Raw genomic sequence first — 25,819 nt, forward strand, 5'->3', positions numbered from 1 at the left:
CAAGTCGGAGAGGTATTCTTTGACTGTGGCGTTCCAGATAACATAGGGAAAAAAAAGTTTATTTTTCTTTAACACTGCACGCAACATTAAGTATTTCAATCGTGAAAAAAATCTCATTAGTCAAGCAAAGTCCATGATCAGTAGGTAGGAGAGACGCGTGCAATCCAAGAAGAGACACTAACTTGACCTTAACTTTGTTATGGCGCCCCCAGTATCTGGAGAACATGTACAGACACCGTCTGGCAGCTAGAACCATAAAAATGAGATGAAAAAGAGATTCCAAGCAATTCCACCTAATGCACGACAAATTCCCTAAGCTCTTTGTTGTAGAACTGTACGTACGATAACCTCATTAGAACAAGACACTTTAGTGCAACAATAAATAATTTACGTTAGTAATAATTATCAAGCAAGTAACAGAGTAAAACAGTGTAAAGCACAGTGTCGAAAATTCATTACCATGCTTAAGAGTACCGATCTTTACCAAAGAGCGGCTGTTGGGCAATACTCGCTTTGGTTTCTCTTCAAAGAGAAACGATTAAATCTTTCTTAAGTATTCGAAATCAGCGAAGACCCGAATTTAATGTTCGGAAACGGTGTCGGTCTTCAGAATCATCCAAACTCAACACCACCCCGGTTGGATCTGGACTCGAAATCTCATCAAAACCGAGATATTTTCAAGAGGGATTAATCATTTCAATAGTTTGTTCATTTAAATATCCAAAAAAATAATATGTACCTCTGTTATTTCACAGATGTTCAGAATGCAGGTACATATTATTTTTGGGGGGATATTTAAATGAATGTGCGTGTAAATATATATATATATATATTATATACTGATTAAAATAAAGGGTACACCGGAATTTGGCACGGGTAGGCGAATCCCTGATGAGTTGGCGGCTGCGTTTGTTTTTTGTTTAATGACTGTCTCATGTGGAGGGAGCTGTGGCTTTCCTCCCGAGTTCCGTGGAGGCTGCAAGCAAAATCATTCACCCGTACTGTAAACCTACGTGGCATTTTCATTCGCTTACAGCATTTCTGAAACAGCCTCACAAGGTATAACAGAATGGAGGTATTTGTTTTCAGTCTAACGCCAGCCCAAAGGACGTTCAGAGTGCTTTATCAACCGCCTCAGACATTTTGGGGGCATTATCTTTAAATATGACAGAAGATGTGTGTATAATAGTTGTGCCAAAGTCTTGAGAACCGAGAACAGTGGAATTTGACGGATATCTGAAATATACTTTACAATGTATACAATGTATACAATGCAGAGCCTGATTTTGGAAGTTCAGTTTTTTTTTCTCTCTTGCGCGTTAAAACTTTTATTTCAGAGTCGCCCTGCTTTCGAGTTCTGCCATACGGCTTGAGTCTGTGCTGAAGACCAGGGCATTTGCCTGCTGTGTGAGCATTTCTAAAAACATAGAGATAAAATGTTTGGATAAAAATGCAACTTAGGACCGTTGATCCATTTCAGTGTTCAAAACAAAAGATATTTACATGCAACAACTGGGCTACATCTTCCTCTATTGTTTGCTGAAAATACGACAGGCCATGCAGTGACCTGGACATTTTAAAGTCGCTTGATATTTAGGTATATTTATTAATCTGGATTATTAAATGATATGTGCGCGGTAAACCCTTACAGTATTCTGTAACCCGTGGACAAGTTATCTTGACAAAATGATTGTAAATTTGAGAGGAATGTGCTTATTGCCCACTAACCGAGCTTGATAACTTTGAAATGGGTAAAAAAAAAATCTGCCCCCGTGTTGTTGATAAATTCCAAACAGGTACCATCAGTAAAATTCTTAACCCGCGTCACTTTGAAACAACGCAAGAAATAAAACGGCCCGAATGAAATAAGTCTGGACTTGCAAACAGGACAGAACGCATCTTCGCTTTGATATATTTCAATAAAGATCCACTAAAAGGTCCATGAAAGTTTAGCTGCATGTTTAATTAATGTGAGGCCAGACAAACAAGTGGCGGGTTAGAAGTGTCTGTCTGTCTCTTTTTGCCCACCCACAATCTCAGTTCCTGGAATGAAAAGCGAGTGGCTGCAATTTATTCATTCTCGTTGACATTTTCTGCTCACTGTCGATATTCAAGTACCACCATAGTTTCCTTTCAGCATCGTTTGCTAAACATAGATCGTGTGTTTATATCAAAATGCATCAATTCCGTAGACAGCAAATATATATACCTCCGACTGAAAACAATCAAAGCAGAAAGCTTAAATAAGCAAAAATCCATTATGTCTATAACTGAAGCGAATTACGCCATTTTGATTTATCAGAAAAATAAAGAATAATGCGAACTCTCGTTTCAGACCTTGAGAACTGTTATATAATTCAGCAGCAATCCCTATTTAATTTTGAAAAGAATGCTGGTTGTCATTTGATGAACTGATATTGCCCGAACTAAACATTTAGTTTTATTTTCATTCTGAGTCCAAAACAATTAATAAACTGTGCGACGGTCAATTGTCAAATCAAGTTACTTGGAAATTCTGACAAAGAAAATATTATATTTCATTCTTTTTCCTTTAAATATTTTTTTGAACCTTACATTTTTTTGAACAATCACAATATGTGAACGCATATTTCTCAGTGCAATATGGATTTATATGATTTTTAAAAATTCCAGAGCTGAGAGTTTAAACTGCTCGTTACTGTATTAGAATATAGTTTATTGAAAATGAGGGAGACAATCGTACCATTTTGTCTGCGTTTTATGTGTCCACAATTTTATCTTAATGCTGTTGCAAATGGAAACCACAGTATTACAGCATATGGGTTGAGGCTGTACAGTCAATTCACACAGAAATTAAAAATCACCAGAGCATCATTTGGTTTGACATGTGATCAAGGTCGAATTTCTTTATTTTGCTTTGATTAGAATATGGAGAGAACTTCCCCACTTTTGGTGGCTGAAAGAGATTTAAAAGTTAACGCCATTAGTTTATAAAATAATATAACAAAGAATAAACACGTTTGGTTGGTGTTTTAAAATAAAAAAACAATTAGAGTGGGATAATTTGAAAGCGATTCATTCTGTATCCGAACCGTGTATTCGCTCTGTTATGTAATGTTCTACTTATTTCCATCAGATTTTTTTTTTAGCATTCACAATCTACTGGTTTTGACTGATTTTAATAATAATAATGGTTTCGACAAATATATTATTCGAGTGTCAGTTACTCGACTCTTTGTCAGTAAACTGATCATACAGGTACAGCTTGATAAGGAAATACATTTTTCTTTTTCCTATTGAGCTCAATATAGAGAGGGTTTTCTTTTGTTGAACTGAAGGAAAAAAAATACAAATTCACCACAGCTTATCACCCGTGTGTTTTATTTATGAATTATTTTAAATGGCATTATTGCCATTGATTTATTTCATTGTCTCCATCGCATTCACGTATAATGTCGGTAACAACACTTGTGCAATATGAAACTGAGGCCTTTCGCAGGTTTGAGGAAAAAAAAACAAATACATTGAAGACAGCTGGCTGCACAACGCATAATACTCATCATTGGCTCGACTGAATCCCACACATCCCATTATCACATGTCAACTTCATAATCCATCGTTTACTAAAAATCAAATAACATAACCTCTTGTGGATGAGGATGGGTGCTCACTGTGCCGTCAGACACCTTTGAATTAATTTCCTTTCGAGTCCTTACTTCACAGCACTATTATAGCAAGAAAATGTTTTGTACATACATACCAGTGAAAATGCTTTACGGTTACTTTTTATTCAAACTCAATTTACATAGGTAGGGTGCATGCATAATATATACTGTATATTTAAGGTTAAAATACGAAAGCTTCTTTCTAATTACTGTGGTACTTACATTCTCAATATCTGCTTGTTACTCGAGTCGACAGACAATCGTGTGACAATTTAAACAAATTGACGAAACAAAACAATTATAATCTCTTGAAAACTGAAAAAAAAAATGAGATGACGCATATTATCCCTGGACATCAAACGTACAGGCCACGAGAAATCAAAACTTGCGCTTTCTGAACATTATCCTGCAACAGTCGATGGTTCACGAGGTATCCATGGTTTGCATCTCAGTCTGTATGTTGCTGATGTTTAAAAACCCCAACACGCCCATGACTAGTGACAGTGGCAATGTAATGTTACATTGCTGTTTTATATGACAGCACATCAAAGGAGCACCTATCCATTAAAACGATGGATATTCTTGATCTACACGCTTTCTACAAGCAAGCTTAATTACCATTAAAAAGGCCGACTCGCGAACTTGGAACTCACATTTGAACTTCAACTTTCCCCTAAAATAGCGAGAGCGTGTGCTCACGCATCACAAGCCTTTTCTTTTTCATGCGTCGGTTCTGAAACCAGATTTTGACTTGCTGGTCACTCAGATTCAGTCTGTCGGACAAATCTTTCCTTTTCTGTCGATTGATAAACTCGTTGGCAAGGAATTCATTCTCAAGTTCAGCTATTTGTGGCTTTGTGTACGGTTTGCGTTTCTTCCTGGACCTCACTTGTGTTGGGCACCACGACATCCCTACAAAACGGAGGAGAGAGAGAGAAAAAAACACAAAGCAATTGAAATTTTCCTATATTTTCTCGCCAACTGAATTGACACTTGCGACCACTTGGCTATTTCGCACACCATCTGTGTGAAAGATATTGCATTGGTAATGGATGACAAAATCGACAGCTTTTTAATCCTGTATTTTTTTTTCTGTACAGCAGGAATGTAAATTACACGGATTATCTTGTTTCGTGAAAATAACATAAGAAGTTCCAAGTGACAAAACAAACTAAAAGGGTGAAACAAGCATCTTAATATCATGTGTTACAGGAGAAACTGATCGAGGTTTAATATTTTGACAAATGAAAGTCACATTAACATGTCAGTATCTTACAGGAGCTAAACCACAATCTAGTGATCATTCAGAGAATGTTACATCTCTTAGTTACTGAAAAGTTTCCATGCAGACTTCCAAATTTGAAATCGCTTCATTGATTTTATTATCATTTCGGCTTTATTCCACCATAAAAGCTACCAGTGTCCGCGTTGTGATAGAACCATTTCATGCTTTGCTTCAATATCTATCAGTGTGTGCTTTCCAACATTTTCCTTTAATTTGGTTTGCAAATTTTCATATCACTACATCACGTGTTAATGTTAAATATATGAAATGGACATGAATGTGTCAGGTAGCTTTTTTGTTTGGTGGTGGGGGGGTGGGGGTGGGGGTGGGGGTGGGGGGGTGGGTGGGGGAGAGAAAGGGGTTCCTGCAGCCTTGAAATAACCATCGTTTTAATATTATACTGATACTGTACCATCGGAGGATCGGTTGCATGCTGGAGGTATTGATGACTGTAATGACATATTGAGGCTCACACACTGCTTGATGCCTTCATTTACAGTGGAAGTGTTGGAATTCAATTCAAAGCCTTGGCTATGTAACGAGGAGCCGTGCGGGGATGTTTCCACGTTTGAATATTCGTACTTGGCAGCGCTGAGCGAATAAGGGATGCCCGCTTGGCTTGGGTAAGCCTGGTTCTGCCTGCAGCGCTCCTCCAGTTTTCGGCTGCTGTCCTGGAAATAGTATTTGCCCGTCTCCTCCCCGGCTACGGCCTTTTCTGGTCCGTGCCTGCTGATGCTGACCGGGTTGCTGAGATAGGACTGAGAGTAGCCGCCGAAGGCGCGGCTCTGCGGCGGCGAGGCGCACGGACTCGGGGAGGTCCACGGGAGCGCACACACCTCCCGGCGAGAATAAGAGAGAGCCGGAGACAGGGCGGACAGCTGGGCCCCATTCGGACGCAGATTGGGGAAGTAGAAGGGCTCCGGGCTGGGGAAGTTCAACAGGGAGCCGACATAGCCTGAATTCAGCAGGTTGTGCTCGCACATTTCCGAGGCGCGCGGTCGGATCTTCTCCAGTCCCTATTTAGCTCTCGGACGGAGATAAACGAAAGGCAAAGCCCCATTGGCTCCGGTACAGTCACGGGGCAGGCGGAAGCTGGTATCCCCCCCCCCCCCCCCCCCGGCACCGCCTTCGTCCCACAGCAGCTCACATCTGAAATGTCTCAAGTCCATGTCCATGTGCACCACCATCCCATTTAGCCAACGCTCACTAACTAACCCGGGTCAGGGGGGAACACACAAGATGTCTCGTTCCTTTTTGGATCATTTGTTGGAAAGGAAACGCAGCGTAAATCCAATGTGCTCCAAAGACACAGCTTCAACGGCGTCTCTCACACATTATATTAAAGTTGTTTTTTTTAATATATATATATAAACAAAAGTGCAAACACCAGACATGCCATGTTAGTGCTGTTTTCTTGAATGTACCCAATCCGTTTCTGTGCCCATTGCGGTCAAGACAGGACAGGACAGGACAGGACAGGATGGGATGCGTTCACATGGAGAATGTTTTAACAGATCAGAGCAAACGCGACGTGTTGAATCGGGGAAGAAAAAGTGCTGAAGTGGAGGGAAACGTAAACCGTTTTTAATTTATATTTTACCGACGATGGATTTTTAGGGATTGATTCATTTCTGACAGAATGTCTGGTTGGTACAATAACGTGACATTGCGTCGTATCTGGAGCGCTGAGGCGTTTTTTTTCGTTCATTTGTTTTGACTAGATTTTGTTAACGAAAAACAACGAAAACATGGCAAACGAAAGCAAATCTTAACAAAATAACATTAGTGGACAGTCGTCAAGCGCTCAGCTCAGAACGAAACAAACGTTTATGCTTTAATATTATTATTATTATTATTATTATTATGGTTAATGACGGGAACCGCGTATTTCATAATTGAATACATCAGAGATACATTCACGATACCGAATGCAATAATTCGTTTTTTTTTTCTGAAGGCAAAAATACATCAGTAAAAGTAGACAACAGCCTGTCTCAAGGCCACATATACGGCCATGTAATTGGGGGCCATCTTTTCATTCTAGTCTTTAAATTCTGTTCTGCAATGCAAAATCCTTCGGACAATTGCAGTCACTAAGACTGCTCTGACATTACGAGTTGGAAACTAAAATTGCACCCGTTCGTACTTTTATCCTTTGTTTCACTATTACTAACCATACGGTGGAGGTGAAAGGGGAATTTTTTAATTCACATCAGCAGCCGCATTCGGAATACATATATTTTCGGGGGGGGGGGGGGGGGGGGGGGATAGATTAAACTCTACCCTTCTGTGGTGCGTTTAGATTGTACATTTTATTTAGAGAGTAATTTCTTAACAGAACAGCGGTTAACGTAAGCGGCTCGAATTATAACAATTAAACGAGCTTCAAGTAAACGTTGAAATCAGACGGTTACTGTAAATTCAGTATTAAAAATCCAGAAGAACCGAATAATCAATCCTGTTACTCGCATGTGTTTGATGCCAGAAGCAAGTTTTAGAGAGAGTCCACAGTCATCGGGAAAAAAAACGTGAAATGTTTAAAAAGTAGCCGTTGTAAATCCATGCAAATCGTTGCTGCATATGCTATATTTTTCGTCAAATAGGTCAAATAATTTGTAACGAAATAAGCTACATAAAATAATTAAATATGTGCCTTGTTTGTGAGTTAATTACACGATTCACTATGACTTTAGAAAATTAAATTGGCGCCAAGTCCTTTTGTAAAAAGTAGCACTTTATGGACAAATTCGTTCCGACTGTAGAAATAGAGTATTTGAAAATGTTACCGGTCTTGGTGTTCAGAATTTGACTGTGCTCATTCCGTGGGTCTACGATTTATCTTACCTTTCGGGACTGGGAGGGTTACAGTTTGACCTCCTTTTTTTCAGTTAAAAATCTGCCTATGTGCAGCCAAGTCAGTGCAGATACTGCCAGCTCATCTCGCCGGAAAGAAATGCCAGTGTTGATTCTCTTCCACTTTATGATCTCACCATAGCTGCCCAAATACTCGAACGCCTTCTCTAAGTTTGCCATTCATTTGCTAAAGTTGTTGGAAATCAAAGCGCTCAAACCGAAAGCGAGAACGGCATCTAAGGTTTCTTGTGCAAACGTGAAAAAGACTTGAATGAAAACAGCTCAGCTACCCACAGTTCAAGGTCAATGTCGAAGGAGTATCTATCCGAATGCCATATTTTTTTCAAAGGATATTGAACATTTTCGTTTTCATGCGTTTTCCGAAAATAAAGAACGGTTTTGGTGGTAAACCTTTCGGGTCAAGTACAGCAATTTCCACGTTCAATGGGATTAGTGCAACAGATAATGAAATCCAGTGAGGATTCGGGGTTTTATTACAAAAAAAAGTTCTTCAAAACTGTACTTTATTGTTAAAAACGTTTGTTTCAAAGCTGTGCATCCTTCATAGCCCGTATTCAAATGCACACAAAGTATGTGCGCTTTACCTATAAATAATATTAGGTTATGTTACATAGGCAGGAAAAAAAACTGCAATACGCCTGATTTGTGGCACAATTTCTTCAGTATCAGAGTAATGGGTCTGGCTCATCTGGGGAAAAAATGCCATTATTTGAAAAAAAATCGTAACGAGTTACATAAATGAATAATAAAGCACGTCAAGTTTAAATGGTGCAAGAATATTAAAACCGAAATGTAGCCTCGGTCTCAGGGCAGCCCCGGTTTTGTGTTGAAAGACTTTATTTTATGAGCTCTTTTCTTGCAATATAGGTTTATGCCGCTGTCTAAATTTTCAATACGACCTGTCAATAAGATCCTGCACGTAACCAGTACCTTTGTGGCTCTGTTTTGCAGCGTAACATAGGAACGACCATCTTGTGGCCAGTTTTTTGTCTGGAACAGCGTGTTGCTGTACTGTAGATGTCCAGCAGATGGCGAAACAGCTCTGCAGTCTCAGCAGTGTTTATTATTCATGAGGCTAAATAAAGTCAAGGTCAAAGACTATAATGATAGTCAAGGTCAATTTTAAATAGAATATTGACTTTCGACTGCTAAACATCCTTCCTAAATGCATCTTTTTAATCAGAAGCCCGCACAACCCAGCGACGAAACTTCAGCCTGTTACGATATGAATATTGGTAACCCCTAAAAAAAAAGAGTTGTTTCTTTTTTCGGGAGAAACACCATACCTTTCGATGTCTTTCTCTTTGCCTTTCTTCAGAATTTATTCCAACGCAGGACTAATGTTAAACCCGTTTCTGTTCTTGTCTGAAACGTATAATTGAAGATGGCGGTCAGTATTGTTGTGACCTACAAAGTCTTCGTCTGTTCTGTTCACCACTTACTGTACTGCAGACACTCGATTTTAAGGGCAGTCGTTAAACTGGTCTGTTTTGCTCTTACTGTTCTCGTAAGTTGGTTTTAGATTTTGGTCACTGTCAGGTTCAAATGAATATAAAATGGCCACAATCGTGAGTTATCCTGATTGCAAAATGAACCACAAATTGAGGTTGTGCTTTCAACACTCTTACGCTTCTGTTGGCAAAACTGGAAGTGAAAATTCCTCAAAATCGTTTTGCATACTAACTCAAACGATAAATTCATCCTAAGTGGAAACTTTGTTGATCATTTTACCTATTCTTATTATGATTTGTGGTCCGGCTATGTGCAGTCTCACACGTAATATCCAGTGCAACGCTTTTTTTTAAAAAAACATTCAACGTTATCTCTACATATTTCAACCTAATAGTAAGATACCAAGAATTATCTCGGCTATAATTATACCTTCAATTGCACTTAGCGATATGAACGATGTTTTCCTATAACACATATAACATGTTATCACAAATCACTCATTAATCCAACCAATAATAATTTGTGGAAAACCAGAATTTGTCGTACTTTGCAAATAGCCTACAGAGAAGCAAATGACATCCTGTTATGGGGTTTTTTTGGAAAAAAAAGGAGAAACATTTGTATTCTGGAATTTTCTTTACTATTGGCAGTGGAAATGTTTTTAAAAGTCCTTACCACTTTACAAGTGGCTACATTTGCAAATATAACTGTGCAAAACATAGGTACTGTCGTATTAGCATAGAAAATGATGAATTATGATAGCGAACCATCTCTTTATAAGTGCAAATTTTCAGTGACTTGATGTTTGCAGATTATTCAGACGTGAATCTGTTTTGGATTTGTGCGCATTCTCCCAAGATACCGTCGGCAGTGTATGTATGTATGTGTGTATGTATGTATGTATGTAAGTATGTATGTACATACTTCTGGAAAGTGGATAAACATTTCCTGTAAACGCTAGCCAATAAAATGCAGAAACCTTGATGTGTGGCGAATGAAAATGTATTAAATTAATTTGCATAGCGTGTAAAACTTGGAGGCAGTTAAAGTGTGAGTTAATATTTTGCACAGTATAAATCATTTAATGTAAGGAAATCAAGGATAGTTCATATTTAATATGATGGAGAATATGAAAAAACTTTATCCAAAAATTGTACACAGAAGGATTAATGTCAAATTTCTGCTCTATCTTATTCGTATAGTTAACATGATTACATAATGAAAAAATAATTCAAATATACAGCATAATGAGTAATTGGTTAGAAAACAGGTTTAAAAGCCTCAATTGTAGGCAGCCTACTCAAAACAGCATTGGGATTTTCAAATATATTAACATTTGTCTTGAAGAACAGTTTAAAATGAACAAAAGATTCGATGTAGAGCAATATAATCTTGCATAGTTAAACCATAACTTTTTAAGATGTTTTAAACTGCCACAAATTTTAATTAATTAAGCCCAAAATTTATGTCTACAGTTCTTTGGAGAAACGTTTCATTAAATGACTTGAAAATTTGGAGACACAAGAAAACAGAAGCCATCTTTCATTTCTGATTGAAAATACATTTATAATGAACGTGTTTGATTGTAAATTCGCTGCCGATTCACATGATTAAATATCTTATGGGATTAAGTCACAACTAGTCTGGAACAACTCCACTTGCAACTAATTTCTATCTGGCACTTATTTGAAATGGAATTTTTATTACTTTATTTTGAATTATTCACCACAGAATGCATTTTGCTGTTAGTATATAGGTATGATTTACAATTAGAACATATTTGTAGGGTGCCCAGAGGCTCTCTTGCTAAATATGGCTGAAGTTTAAGCGTTAAATAAAGAATTGCCTTACATTCAGAAAGTTATAATTACAGTTTGCTTAATGATAGATGTCAGTTGCAGTCGCCATTATATAGGCGCGTTTTAAACTCCCCAGTAATTCATTTGAACCCACGAAGAACTCAATCAAAAGTGAATTATTAGGAGATACTTTGCAGTCACTCAAAAAAAAAATCATTTAGCACCATATCGGAATATAAATACACGAATGGTTAGGAGAATAGTGGAATTTTTCGCTCCTTAAGAGAGAGTCTTGGATGAGTCTTGGTGGCGAGGTACAATAGCAAAGTTTCTGCCCAACCCTCGGGACACTTCATGAAACTGATCTATTCAAGATTTCTTTGTAAATCCGAAGATGTGTTTTGAACTTTGACCACATCGCTTAGCATTTTGTTCCCACATATTTTTTCTGGTTAGAAATTTCCGCATCACATGCAGTTCAGCAGAGTACGGCATCACTGGGGAACCGTGTCTGGTGCATCAAGGTATATTGTCTTTGATTTTTGAAACGACTTTCTTTTCTTTCACTCTTCTGTTCTGAAACCAAATGGTGACTTGTCTTTCGGTGAGGTTGCTGGCAGTCGATATCCGTCGTCTTTTCTCCTTGGTTATGAATTTGTTTGTGGCATATTCTTTCTCGAGTTCTTTCAGCTGTGTTTTCGTGTAGGGAACCCTTTTCTTCCTCCCTCGTCTGTAAATGTTTAAATCAGTCTGATGGTGCATTACATCTCCTAACAGGGTGAGGGGTGGGGGGTGGGGGGGAGGGGGGGGGGGGAATATAAATGATGAGCGTGAACACTTTAAATCCAGGGCGCATTAAAACAAAACAAAGGGCAAATCAAAAGAAAAGCTCCTTTAACGATCATTCAAAGCATGTTTTTCATTTCCCAGTTCACACAATTCAGCAAGCTGATCTGCAACCCATCAAGCTGTTACGCAGTCACTTCACATTATCCATATTACTTGTCATTATTTTATTTGGAAAAACAAACCCCGCGAATTCCTGGCAAAATCAAACAATAGCGTTGCACTCATTTAATCAACGATTCAAATGAATCTGGCGGGGTCTTCTCCCCCCCCCCCCCCCCACCCCCACCCCCACCTCCTCCCCCTAGGAATGTAAGCAAAAGTAGGAGCATAGGTTACCTGAAAGAGGCGATTTCCAAAAATGTGAAGCCTGTGTCTGATCTTTAGGGCAATAAACCTGACCGTTCCAGCCATTAGCAAATGTCCAAGGCTGATAGGTCTCCATGGGTATTAGGGCTTCATGCCTTGGCTCCCCGTGACCGCTTATTGCAGGGACAACTGGGACGTCTAAGTAGCCAGAGACACGCTGATACGGGTTGGGGTAGCTCTGATAGAAAGCGAACTCCTTTGCCCTGGATGACACTTCGTCACTGGGAACAGAGGTGTTGGTCAAACCCGAAACGTCCATGTATTTGTCCACTGGATAGCCGCCCAGAGATGCGTGAGCACCAGACTTCAGAGCAGTCTGCTGAATGCCAACATTTCGACAACTGTAATAGCTGCTTCCAAAATGATAGCCATAGCTGATCGCCGGGCTGGGAGGGCTGGTGGGAGCTGGACACGGGGTGCATTGCTTGGCAGATTCCGAAATGACCGAATGCGCTCGATCCCCGACCGAGTACGCGGGACCCGATGATAAAGGGTTGTGATGGGTCCCGAACGCAGACGGAGGCAGAAAATTCCTGCATTGGTTCGAGGGGACGTTCCCTCCTCCCAGCCCTTCCATCTCCGAGTGAGCTGTGCTGTTTTTGTTGTGCAGGTACCTGATTGCATCAGTCCTCCAAGGGGCTGAGAGAAGTGAAGCTGTCATATCACGGTCCACTCCAAACTATATCCTGCTTTATAAAAGCAGCCTCGGGAGTGGGAAAGAGGTGCTTATTTTTCACTGATTAGAGTGCACTGACCAACACAGAGCTGGTAGGTCGAGCCTGGCCACGTGATATGCAAAATGAGGAGAAATATTCAGGAATCATCAAATCCCCCCCCCCCCCACCCACCCTTTTCCCCTATGGTTTCCCAATATTAATTTATGATCAAATATTTGCAAAGACGTAGAATTTAAAAAACAAAAACCCTATTACACAGAATGGAGTTGCTCGGGACAAGTCTGCTCGTGGTATATTTGAAGACTTTTAATTAACATCACCAGGTTTGTTTGCAAAATGTGGGATCACTGTATTTCGGGTTATTAAAAGCTACACGTGAAATATCCTCGAGTGACTATTTTTTTTCTTGTTTCCATCTGACTGAAATGAGCACTGTAGATTATTTTTGGGGGAAAAAACGAATCATTTGGAGTTTGGCTTGTAATTGGGAATAGCATTAGAGTTGCCCTCTCTTTTGCTTCGCAATTTATTTTTTAAAAAATCTTCTTGTTTTGTACCAAATGCCCGCTTCCGGGACAGTGTTGTATTTTCTATATAATAAAACAGTTTTCTATTAGTTCCTGTGAATTTACTGTTTATTACGACCTTGCAGATTTATGCATTTCCCATTATAATTATACCTCGACAATTCTTGTTTCGATACACCGAGTATTCACAATTCTAGGCGGACATTAATCGGGCCCCTAATCCAAGAAAGGACCGTTTGGCACATTTCATTCAGGTTTAGCGAACCATTCATTAAAATTATTACATGTTTTCGTAGTTTTGCTAAAATTCAGTGTTTCAGTTATAGGAAAATAGAACCTCGAGGTCGTCCAAGGTCTCCGTAGATGTTTTTTTAATTTTATTTCTGCCTAAAACCCAACGTACTAACGTAAGACTTTAGTCAGTGATCATCGGTTTGCATGTTGCGTAAAAGGCGCTATAGTATTCCAAAATTGTGCATATTTTCAATTTAGTCCTGGCTGCAATGAGATGTTCAACTGTATTACTAGAATGAAGAGAATTTGATATTAATGAAGCATTCGCTCGAAGCAAATCAGTTTCTGAAGACATTAGTAAACGATGCTTTTTCTCATAGTCCTAGTGCAATTATAATCCGAAATTGTAGGGTTTTTTTTTTGTGGGAAAGATGCAGTATATAATCTGTGCATGAAATGACATGTTGAATTCACCCCACAGCCGTCATAGTGATCACAGGACCAACATATATTAAGATATATATACATATAAGGGCCAACGTATTCATTGTTGGCAATGTCCTTCCGATATTTAAGATATTTAACATTGTCATGATGCACTTTGACAATATAACACGACGTAAAAAAAAAGATAATTTGAATCCTTTACACCAAACAAATATTGCTATGGGATAAGGCTGGCGTTGTATGTGAAAGGACGTAATACCTTTGACACAAGTATTTATTCCATTAAATGTATCGAGAACATCGCATGTATTTGGGGGTATTTTGTTTGTCTTCCAGTTAGTAGCAGTCACTAACAGCTTCAGGAGTTAAGCGGATAATAGGTGTAAAACGATCGTCAACATGAACTGCTGTGGCAAACTCGGGGGATCTGATCTAAACTGTTCCGCAGTTCCCCGAAAGTTTAAAAAGTTTCTGTTGCAAGAAGTAAATGTGTTGTGAGGGCTGACAAGTTGATCAGGTTTTAACACGATGGGATCATCGGACGAATCATCAAGTTACCAGATATCAACGGATTCTATTGGAGCCAAAGTAAACACAGTGCGACTTAATTAAAGGACATGTTTATATTAAAAAAAATGTCGAATCCTTTTCAGAGAGCCAAATCGACACGAGGAAACCCGTTGACACGAAGCTTGACTTCACATGACCGAACCGACCGGACAATCTGCGTGATGTGACCGTCAGGTACAATGCATATTTGTTGCATTTATTGCATCTGCATCACATGTAGATCGATTATTTCAATCCCTTGTTTCATTTCCTTCCCCCCACACACACACACACAAAAAAAAAGTGGCGTTATTTTACCCTTTTTTTTTACCCGGTTGTTTAACATTTCACCATTTTTAAGCCACGTCCTTCGACAAAATATTTCAAACGTATACTACTGTGTTCTCAAAAGGTACATTTTGGGGAGGGAGAGGTTGGGGGTGGGGGGTGGGGGGGGGGGGTGGGGAGAGAGGGGTTGGGGGTGGGGAGTGGGGAGAGAATTTGACGTTTGTGCCTTTGTTTTTCTTTTCCATCATATGGGATTTGGTGTGAAGGGAGAGTTGTTTTTCTTCGTTGGTGTCCAATGCAACACAGAACGTTATTTAATGCATAAAGTAAAGCTCCGGCAGATGGCATTGCTGCTTCAAAAAGAAAGCACAGTCCAAGTAAAGTACATCCTTCCAACGAGAAACAGTTAGCAATTGGGTTCGTGGGCTGGTTATAGTATTCCGGGAAAACCCAAGAACAGGGTTCAACAGATACTGTTGTTTCAAGTTGCCCACATCATTGGTATGTGGACAAAGAGGTCTTTGCCGGAAGCAGATGAAGGCCAAGGTCAAGTTGGAGAGAGAGAGAGAGATGGGGAGGGGGAGGGAGGGGGAGAGAGAGAGAGAGAGAGGGATGTGAAGGGGGGAGGGGGCAGGGGGGGGGGGGAGGGGGGGCGTGGAGAGGGGGAGGAAGAGAGAGAGAGAGAGAAAGGGAGATGGAAAACAGCAAACCCAAAGCAACTCAACAGCTCCGTGGGATTTATGTGAGAATTTCAATGACTGGAGGTAGCTGAGATTTATAACACAAATTCGAAAAACTTTGACGCCGTTGATACATTAATTAATTCAGACTTTTTTGGGGGGATTTTTGCATCGACATGCTGCCGTAACACAGTTATTGTCATGCCGTGGCCACCCATTTCGTGTTTAACTAAACTGGAAGGGGGAGAAAAAAAACGGTTTCCATTGAAAATAGAAGATTAAATATAAAACAATCTCATCTGACACAGCTGAGAATATCAACCTTTCAAGGTGTTTTATTTGAAAAAGGCAATAGTTGATGTAACTTTTTTTTAAAAAAAGATTGTAGCTCTATATTTACACTTGTCAGGGAGTTTTGATGTATTTGAATAGAAAGTTATATTCGTTCACGTTTTCTTCAAAACTGTTGTCTCATCCAGTTTCAGTGTAAATGTGCTTTGGTCGATTTATAAATTGTGTGAAGAAATTACCCGTCAATGACGCCCCTTCCCTCTGGTCCCGCGATGAACATAGTTGAATTGGTTCTCTTGTCCTCACTCGTTTTTATTTTGATTCCGTAATATTTTAAAAAGCGGATGACTTAAACTGCAGATGAATACGATGTCAAAGTGCTTACAGTTTCAAAATGTGTACAAACTGGAAGAGCTCGAAAAGTCAGACGCGAAATGATGTTTGATTCATAAATATAACAGTGCCCTGAAAAGTTGATGATGTCATTTCGGTTTCCAATCGGGCTTACTGTTAACTGAAGAAATGTTTGACAAATTTTAAAATTAACTTATCAGAAATATTCACAGCGAAACATAAACGTACTTTCTGGTGCAATTCCTTGCATACTTTTAATTTCAATGAATTCGACACATTCCGAAATATTAACTGCTTCCCACCGTTATTGCTTTAAACGCAGCTTGAAGTTATGAAGATTAAAAAAGTTATGGTGCACATCATATACAAAGCAATTCATTGCAGTGCAAGTTGCAAATCTGATAAATATATCTTTGGATGGGGGAAGGTATTAGCGTAAAATAAACTGCACTGCAAAATCAATCAGTTAAAATAAATGCGATATTGCAGTTAGCTTATTTTATCAAATTCATCAGTGAAGTTATTTACTTAACAATTATTCGCTAAAGTGGAATTGACTGTTACAGGTTATATTAGCTCCGTTGACATTACACAAATCATAAACATGCCATTTTTTGTCAATGTAATGCATAATATTAATACCTGAATGAAACCAGATTACATATAACTGGGTTTAAATTTTGAGCAGGTGAAAGTACCTATGCTATTAAATATGTCCAGATATATCCTCATGAACCTTAAATGGTTAAGTATTAGAACATTATATTGAACGTAATTCGTAATTCACGAACAAAAATCTTAAACAGCAGCTAATATCAGATAGAATTTTACTTGCGGTAGAATTGCCACGTTACTTGTGAAACCGACCTGCCAGGGAATAGGTGAAGTATGCAGTCGAGAACAGTGAAATTAACGAAATGTGGCTTTCATTTGACAATTAATTAATAATATCACATTACGAATACCTGGGTTAATAAGGTGACCCATATCTCACCCATCAGGCGAACGCTTCCACGAGAAATACATAAAGCACAAGGCGGTATTTTGCTCGGATCCAAATGTGTTGCAAAATCTCTAAAGCTGTTCGATAGTTCCTTCATACTGATTTCTTGTAAGCGACTGGGAACGGTCGCACAATACACCCATTTTTTGTAATACGTTTTAAAAGTCAAAAGTTGTGAAAGGTTCTTTAAATATAGTGTAGTTTCCCTGTGCGTAATAAATAAACGCGATTGCATTCTGAGTGCACCATATTGTCTGATGGACTGTCAGAGTGGGAGGAACAGGAGCATAAATAACGCAACAAATCAAGGCGAATTAGCTCACCTGTTGAACATTTTAGTATTTTTGAAAAGAGCATTAGCTTCCAACCACACCTCGCTCACAAAATACACAGTCAATCCACTTTACAGTAAATCATGTGAAGCACTTTGAGACATCTCGACATCTCGATACGATGCTATATCAAGTGCAAGGATTATTATTATTATTATTATTATTATTATGTGGTATACATGATGATTTCACTGGGGTTGATGTTGGAAGTTTTCAGGGATTATGGTGTGTAAGAATTAATTGATTTGTGGCAGATGAAGCCATTCCCACATTAGGAAAATTATGCAAGCAATCGTTGAAAACTGTCAAAGAGCACCGATGTGTAGTAGCATATGGTTGTTTAACACGGTGTGGTCTTCTTATGGGACGTACACTAATTAAATAAGGGTGGGTTATTGTATAGTTTTACCGTGAGACTGGTGCATATGATTTTCTACCATGCATTGCAATTGGTCTTCAGCAGGCTAAATGTGACGGGCTTCTTGCAGTTTTCTAGAAAGGATGGTTTGGCAGGCCATACTGAGATCAAAGTGTGATCAGTCGATACCTCTTTTGTTCCACTAGACCTGAAGAACATCGGAAGAAAACGGAATGGCCCGTGGGATGAACTATCCTGAACGATTCTATTTGACGGACCAGCGACAATTTAGATTATTACGATTTAAGCTCTCACCCAAGAATACATCTCGATGATAAGCAACCCTCCAACTTCTGCTGCGATTTCACCACCATCTTTATTTTTCATAACTAAAAGCTGACAAATATGTTACACTTGTTGCCTAAAAATACCATTCAAGTGCCCTCACCCCCAAAATATATTGCTTACCGCTGGTGTGTATCATTTACTGGTGAGCTACATGCTTGTGTTGTGTTGTCGAAAACATTGATAACATTATTTTCCCATAGGGTCTTTCAAAGTCTGCCGAATTGTTTGACCCTGAAATTGTTTTCATTAAACGTACGGTTGTGCAAACGATTCTAATCAAATTTATTATCGGATGTTATTTCAATCTGCTCAAAATCTATGGGGAATGACAAATCTTGCCTATAATACGTCTAAGTTGAATATGTATCTTATAATAATCCTTATGTTATGCATTATCATGTCTGTACTTATCTATGCGTGTGATTGCCAAGTATTATTCTCTTTCCGACATGTGTATACGCAGCCCCAGGAATTTGATTGATGTTCAACAATTACCGAAATACAATCGATTCCTATACCTTTTCCAGTCACTTTCCAGTAAGGTACGGTGTGGCGAAACCGTTTCCAGGGCCATGGGTTTTGACCACAATCGGGTTTATGGCAGTCTGTGCCTTTACTTTCTAGAACATACCGAGTCTCCGATGAATGGAAGCAATTAATGACCTCTACTATAGCAAAGGGGAACGTAACTGGTTAGTAAGAGCTGGAAACATATACAGTACCTTCGTCTAATTGTTTGTGTACAGTGGTCAAGAGCAATCTGTTACTATTGACAGACACCTGCTTTGGTTCTGTCGCGCATTCACCAATAAATACACAAACAGAACAATACTATTGAAAGGATTGTAGAAAGCTTGGTTCGCGAATCTCATCCAGGCATAGAGTACACACCGGTAAGATTTCACTACCAGAAACTCTGGAGATATTTGTTTATAAATGTTCTCACATCCACCATCCAGTATTGGAGGTGAAACATTCACATACTCCACTGTTGTGAGTCACTTAATATGGTGTCTGATCAAATGCAATCCGTACTTACCACAGTACTTTATAATATACTTTAAATATAATAAATTTATATATTTATAAATTTAAATATATATACATATATATACTTTATATAAATATATATATACATTTATATATATACTGTACAAGTACTGGGATACTTATACAGTCATACATGGATGGTTAAAATGTTGACTTTTTTATACAAATAAGTAGAACTGACTAGTTTCTGCTTTTTTCATTTGTCGACGTTAATGTAAGTATATCATCACGTCTAAGTTAGTTTCACTTAACTATGTACATTTATCTGAGGTAAAATATTATAGTGTTTTGAAAAATATATATGTTTCGAATACGTTTCTTCATGTCAAAATGTTAGAGAATATAAACCCTAATTGCGCACTTAATACATTTGACAATTTTATTAAAATATAACATTTGATTACTTTTTACAACATATATAAAATCACTTTCAATTTCGTTAAAGGCATTGGCAGGAAAATCTATACAGAATGTCATCTCTTTTAAACATTGAGACTAACCTTATAAATTATTTCATGTCTCAATTATTCACGTGTACTGAATGATCTGCGAGTACCAATGATTGTTCAAAAAATCAAGCTTGAATTTTCTCTTTGGAATCAAATTAATCTCATGGTTTACACGTTAATTATTTGCCATATGTAGCATAATCAACTGATGGAGCCTTCAAAACACATCTAGATTACACAACACAATAAGATAAAACATTTGAATTTATTCACTGTTAAAAAAAATGTTTTAAAGAAATACAGTAGACAGGGCAATAACTCTTCCTGCGTGTCCCAAACCAGGTGAAGGTTCCGTGGTTTCTACCAGTCAAATACGATTTGTATTTAGGTGAAAACGTTCCACTTCACAGTCCAGAACCACCTGGATTTACCGGTTGTTGAACACGGAGAAGTTTCTTCTCTTTCTGTCGCTGGTTTTGGAACCATATTTTCACCTGAAGAGAAGATCGGATCCTTTGAAAACAAGAACTCTCACACCACAACATTACAACGGATTTGGTTTTTTTTTTGTGTGTGTTCAAATTAATATACCCACCAGTTGGTAATGAGCAGGCACGTTTTTTTTAAAGAGAAAAAAATAATTCTGCAAATCCAATATGAAAGCTTTCTTACCTGCCTTTCCGTTAAGCCTAACTTCAACGAAATGTTTAATCGAATTTCAGGGGTGAGGAACCGATTATTTTCGAATGCCTTTTCCAGTTCGGTGATTTGTAGTTTGCTGTAAGGGATCCGCTTTTTTCTTTGTCTATTTACCTGGTTCTGCGACGTTGACCATTGAGAAGCAAATCCTAATGCTGAGGAAACACAGACATTGATCATATCTTAATTTATCTCGGCTAAAAAAAATGAAATTCACTCCTATCTGTATTTACATACATACATACATACATACATACTTTGTCTCACACATTCAATACGTATTTTATTAAAGAAATAATATCGTTGACTAACTTTTTAGAAAATGTTATTGACAAATGAATCTTCAATTATATTTGATGTGACAGCAAAGACTAATATCAATCGTTTCCAAAGTATTCAAAAAATTGGAGTTTAATGGGATGCGTAATTAATGTAAAAACTTTATCCAGTACCATACTTTACACTATTTTTTCTGAAGACTTACGTTACGTTTCTTTTTTGCGATTAGATCTTTAACATTTTGACAAATATTTGATGTGAATTATGTGGATATTTAATTGTGTTGTACTTTAAAAACAACTGATCGTGTTCAGTAGACTTTGTGAGAACTGTAATTATTTTAGAAAATTATTTACTGGGACTTTTTCTTTACACAAGAATAACAACACTAGTAACTAGAAACAGCAAAAATAAATATCTACGGATATAAAACACAAGCAAAGGTAACAGAAAAAACAAAGGCCCGGATGTTGTCAGACCTACTTAATGAAAATCCTGGAATTATTTCATTTCCGGATACACATTACAAAGATTATTTGAAGTGTTTAACTGATACAGAAACGTAGGAGAATGTTGTTGTCAGACCGACCTAAAGCCCTTGAGACACTGGGCATTGCAGTGTTGAATGCTCCTCCTGAAATAGGTGCTCCATAGTACTGAGAGTGGCTAAAGGCAGACGTGCCCAGACTGTTGTGATCTGTTTGGTTCTGCACAGGTGCAGCCCGGGGATACTCTAAAGGCCAGTGCTGATAAATTTGGGTGCCTGTGGGATATTCACCTCTTGTGCACGGGTTGTGGCGGTGGCTGACAAACGAAGATATATGACTGTCGCTTTGAAACTGGTTTGGAGCGATTCGACCTGCCTCAGGTGACAGAGCAACTATCTCCCGTTCTGCGCCTCCGTACGATCCGCAGGTCGCAATATCTTCGGGGTACAAACCGTGGCACCTGCCACTCGCTGTGGCTTTAAAGGACGGGGGAATCATAGAAGAGGAAAATCCAAAATTAGTAGAAAGTACTGGTATCATCTCCATAGGCCGAATTCCATCCTGGAGTGTCCCGGTTTTATCGCTAGATGTCTCTAATGTCAGCTTGTACTGCAGAGCGGTAGAATCCATCCGACAAGTGAACTAAAATACTCCCGTTTGCTTCTGTCCGCTTTTAAAATAAAACCTGCCTGAAGTTTCTTCTGTCGTTACTTGTCGGCGTAAATTCCTCTTTGTCCCAAGTTTTGAGAAGGAAATGCGTGCACAGGCGCTGAGCAAACAATTCAACCACCTAGAAATGGCGCTGGGCTATCCATTAAGTGTACACACTCACCCTGATCCAAACTACCTGATCTTTTTTATTGCCGTAACTCTACTGCAGTTGGTAAATAGAGCACAGTGTAGACTCTTTGCAAATTAAACTTTGGTGAACAAACGTCAAGGACACGACTGGATTACAGAAGGGCACAGTTGTACTGTAGCTATTATACTCTTTCCCCCAAGGTCAATGCTGGCTTTTGAGTTAATTTCATACCCATTTGCACTTTGAGTTCCTCGTATGACTTTTCTCCGGGTGATTTTAAGTTGCATTTGATTGTTCAGTGCATATATTTACAAACAGGATGTTTTAATTAGACTTCTGTACCAGGAACGCTAATTTGGATAAGAATCGTGAACTGGAAACTGGAATAAACCTTCTTCGTGACATTGTAACTTGCGTCAGACAAAAAGCATTTAAGGCGCTTTTATTGCCTGCTATAACCCTTAATGCTTTAGAATTACACCTCGCGGCACATACATTAGACGATCGAACAAATATTTAGTCTATTGCAGTAAACCTTCTTTGAGCTGGGTAAAGTGAACTACTGCCATGTAATGAAACCTAGTTTAATCTGCCCGTTTACCTTTGTTTTTTACCAGCTTTGTGACTACTCGGTCTAATCAAAGCTTTCCAAAAAGTATTACAGGTAATTAAAGATTGGATGACTGAAAGTTTAGATTTGAAAACGCTACAAATTATTTTCCAGATGAATACGCCTCGCCACCGACTATGTATCAATGGTAGCTTCATTAATCGATATTATGGCAATGTCATAGACTAGAGGACTGATATCATTCTGAAGTTTGAAATCTGTCAGCAATTAATCTTTGACCTTCAACACACCGATTCAATTCATGCAGTACATCGAAACGAGTTTCAGTAGGCTAAATATTAACAAATTTATTGAACCAAAATGTTAAATTCAATCTTCATTTTCCCCTTAGGTGTCAGTCTGAGTCAATTGGTGGCGCTCTCACCTCTGGTTCGGAAGGTTATGAGTTCAAGTCCCACATGGGGACTGTTGAGTGTGCAGACTAGATTGGCATTCCAGCGCAATGTTGGGGGCGGACTGCGTTGATGTGGGTTCAGTAAATTGGATGAAATATTAAACTGAAATCCCATCTGCCTGGTTAGGTCCCATAGCCCTCTTTCAAAAGAGCAGGGAATCTCTCCTACTGCCCTCACCAAACAACCACCCGATTAAAAAATCATTAACTCCATTACCGTTTGTGTAATATGGCAGTATAAAAATTGACTGCCTTTCTGGCCTGCAAATGCACACCGTACAGAAAACTATGATGGACGTTGACAGTATAAGTGCTATATTACATGCACGTATTTTTATTTTATTATTGCATCTGACCATTGGGGGAGAGAATACATTGCTTAAGGTCTACACGTGTGCCTCGTTTGACAATATCACCTTGCGATCACGGATACCTCACTGTGCCGCGGCCAAAACGACACCGTTGAACCACTAAATCGATGTTATTAAGAAATCAAATGTTAAAAACATAATTATGTCTATCCCTCGGGAAAAAAAATGGCCCCGAAACGGTGATGTAAATGAATTCGGTAAATATAGATTCGTTTTACTTTGCGTCTTAAAGTGTTAATTTCGGAAGCCTTGGCTGTTATTGAAATTAATAACTTTGAAGTCATTGTAAAGCCACTACTGGCGTTATAACCAGAGAAAACAGTTGAGGGCGCCAAAGGACAGTTATTTTGAGCAAGTGCAGTTATAACCTCAATTTCTTTCATCTTTGTTACCCAATACCACTCCTCCAAAAAAAAACATTACCGCAATGTTCCACGATCAATTTACTGTATAACGTTCGTTTATTTATTTTTTTTGTCCGTTTCAACCACGGATGATATTATTAAAGATACCTCAATTGGTCACCAGAATCTTTTTTTTTTGAAAAAAAGAAAGACTTGAGTGGCATCTTGTAACATCCGCGTTTGCAGGATTGTGGAATTTTGTAAATCTGTTACCGAGAAGCATTTTAATTTATGGGCGATGTTGGGAAAATGCAAGAGGTTTCGCTGATGCGAAATGTTGGAATGTTTGATTGATAACTACAAGACAACCGGTTTGCCAATACTTATGATCAAGCCATTTTTCGCATTAAATTAGCGTTTCCTTTTGGTCCCAATGATCGCATTTCCTACAACAACAATGTATCGCTGACTATGCTTTGTAAGTCACACTCATTCTTTTATGAGACGACTATAAAATTAAAATAGTTTCTCCAGCATTTTGCAGAAGTCGTGGTGGTAAAATTAATATCCGGAGCGCGACCCAATATGAACAAAACATATTTATAATTGAGGTGAAACTTTTAATATCACCTTTAAAGACGTTTTTCTTACACGCAGCTTTATCAGGGGTATTTGTTTTATCAATTCTACTCCGCATAAATCAATTGATATGTTCTTACAATTTTGTGACCCCCCCCCCCCCATGCATTTCAACATTATTGAAATAGCGAATAGTGTTGGTTATATTTTATCCAAGAACTGAAAATTTCCTAACAAAAGTTGCAACTGTATCTACTGGACAATTTATTTCAGATTATGAACTGGGAAGGAAAGACATTGTTTGGGAATCCCTTTATTATTCATTTTTATAATAAATAATGATCAGCTGTGCTCTAAATCTATCAAACATTATTACTAATACTTGTTGACAATTCACTACTGATAATTTTGTCGCATAAAGGGAATGAATGGCAACGGAAACAGTTTTATTAAAATTACATGATAGCCTCTGTCAATGTATATTTAATATTAATTAAGTGTTTTATGTCACATTATTTTAATCATTTTGGACTCGGTAAGAACTCTTCTGCAAAACCCCATTCAAAAGCCAAATAAAGCTTTAAATTCACATTTCACGCGTTTAGTTGGTTTTTTTTAAAATAAAACAGCTTACACGTTTCGTTTGTGGTTTTCAACTCTTGTTTTGCATTGATTTTGGAAACCCAAAGAACTGCGGCGATGATGACAACAACAGCAAATTCATCATCATTATCATCATCGCCATCAACGTCATCATTACTACCACTATTAACAACACCAAGAGTGTAGCTATCCACACAGCTACACTCCATCTCTCAAATCCTCTCTGGGATATTGAACTTCTAACCAACAGACATTGCTGTGCTTTGCTTTGTATCTGACCTCGGACGTGGCGTAATTTTTTTTAATAGCTACAGGTAACTTTCACTCGGACTAACCTCCTATCTTTTTAAACTGTGGCTTGTTTCTTGCGGTTGGAAAGTTCCAATTGAGGATTAAAATAAAGATGAACCAATTAATTCGAATCGTATACAAATGGGGAGGTTTTTTTTAATGCTTGGAAGAAAAATATGTTTTTATAACTTCTTCTGGTAATAGTCCTAAGACAATGATCACAGTATGTTGATGTGCGCTCAGGAATCAGTCGATAACGTTGAATCCGTAAGATAAACATAGACAGAGGTACAGATACACACAGAGCTCTCTCTCTCTCTCTCTCTTTCTCTCTCACATACACATATAACGGAAACACTCTCAAACCTAAAACAGATTATTATCCGAAACAGAGTTTAATATATATTCGAATCACTCAATAAGGGAAAAGGTTTCAGATATTTTTAAAGAAATAACTTTATTCATTCCATTGAAAAAGACTT

General features: G+C 38.3%; 3 protein-coding genes and 1 long non-coding RNA gene across 5 annotated transcripts in view; 1 reads left to right on the forward strand and 3 right to left on the reverse strand.

Annotated features, from left to right (window-relative positions):
* Positions 1 to 19,393, forward strand: part of LOC103176478 — a 34,238-nt gene extending 14,845 nt beyond the window's left edge. For both annotated transcript variants that reach the window (XR_487601.2, XR_487600.2), the window contains exons 3-4: positions 14,808 to 14,898; positions 18,216 to 19,393. This is a non-coding gene — a long non-coding RNA (uncharacterized LOC103176478). The remainder of the gene's footprint in view (positions 1 to 14,807; positions 14,899 to 18,215) is intronic.
* On the reverse strand, positions 3,356 to 5,912 carry hoxd12a (homeobox D12a). The gene is made up of 2 exons (XM_007890045.2): positions 5,342 to 5,912; positions 3,356 to 4,556 (listed from the first exon to the last, which is right to left on the reverse strand). Exons 1-2 carry the CDS (start codon positions 5,910 to 5,912, stop codon positions 4,318 to 4,320), a joined length of 810 nt encoding a protein of 269 aa, XP_007888236.1. The 3' UTR covers positions 3,356 to 4,317.
* LOC103176477 (homeobox protein Hox-D13) lies at positions 10,738 to 13,062 on the reverse strand. The gene is made up of 2 exons (XM_007890046.2): positions 12,240 to 13,062; positions 10,738 to 11,824 (listed from the first exon to the last, which is right to left on the reverse strand). The coding sequence occupies exons 1-2, from the start codon at positions 12,928 to 12,930 to the stop codon at positions 11,574 to 11,576; spliced, it is 942 nt and encodes a 313-aa protein (XP_007888237.1). The 5' UTR covers positions 12,931 to 13,062; the 3' UTR covers positions 10,738 to 11,573.
* Positions 19,394 to 20,224: 831 nt separating the features above from the next.
* On the reverse strand, positions 20,225 to 22,005 carry LOC103176473 (homeobox protein Hox-C11). The gene is made up of 3 exons (XM_007890042.2): positions 21,424 to 22,005; positions 20,529 to 20,710; positions 20,225 to 20,350 (listed from the first exon to the last, which is right to left on the reverse strand). Exons 1-3 carry the CDS (start codon positions 21,950 to 21,952, stop codon positions 20,261 to 20,263), a joined length of 801 nt encoding a protein of 266 aa, XP_007888233.1. The 5' UTR covers positions 21,953 to 22,005; the 3' UTR covers positions 20,225 to 20,260.
* Positions 22,006 to 25,819: the final 3,814 nt, after the last annotated feature.

This window comes from Callorhinchus milii, unplaced genomic scaffold (assembly GCF_018977255.1).
Source record: "Callorhinchus milii isolate IMCB2004 unplaced genomic scaffold, IMCB_Cmil_1.0 Scaffold6, whole genome shotgun sequence".
In the NCBI taxonomy this organism is placed as follows: Eukaryota; Metazoa; Chordata; class Chondrichthyes; order Chimaeriformes; family Callorhinchidae; genus Callorhinchus; species Callorhinchus milii.

Coding starts and splice junctions, on each gene's coding strand:
- hoxd12a (XM_007890045.2), bottom strand. CDS start 5,912: ATGTGCGAGCACAACCTGCTGAATTCAGGCTATGTCGGCTCCCTGTTG. Junction 4,557..5,341: donor ATGCAACCGATCCTCCGATG/GTACAGTATCAG, acceptor TCCGTTTTGTAG/GGATGTCGTGGTGCCCAACA.
- LOC103176473 (XM_007890042.2), bottom strand. CDS start 21,952: ATGGATTCTACCGCTCTGCAGTACAAGCTGACATTAGAGACATCTAGC. Junction 20,711..21,423: donor CAGTGTCTCAAGGGCTTTAG/GTCGGTCTGACA, acceptor GTGTTTCCTCAG/CATTAGGATTTGCTTCTCAA. Junction 20,351..20,528: donor TAGGCTTAACGGAAAGGCAG/GTAAGAAAGCTT, acceptor TCTTCTCTTCAG/GTGAAAATATGGTTCCAAAA.
- LOC103176477 (XM_007890046.2), bottom strand. CDS start 12,930: ATGACAGCTTCACTTCTCTCAGCCCCTTGGAGGACTGATGCAATCAGG. Junction 11,825..12,239: donor TTGGAAATCGCCTCTTTCAG/GTAACCTATGCT, acceptor TCACCCTGTTAG/GAGATGTAATGCACCATCAG.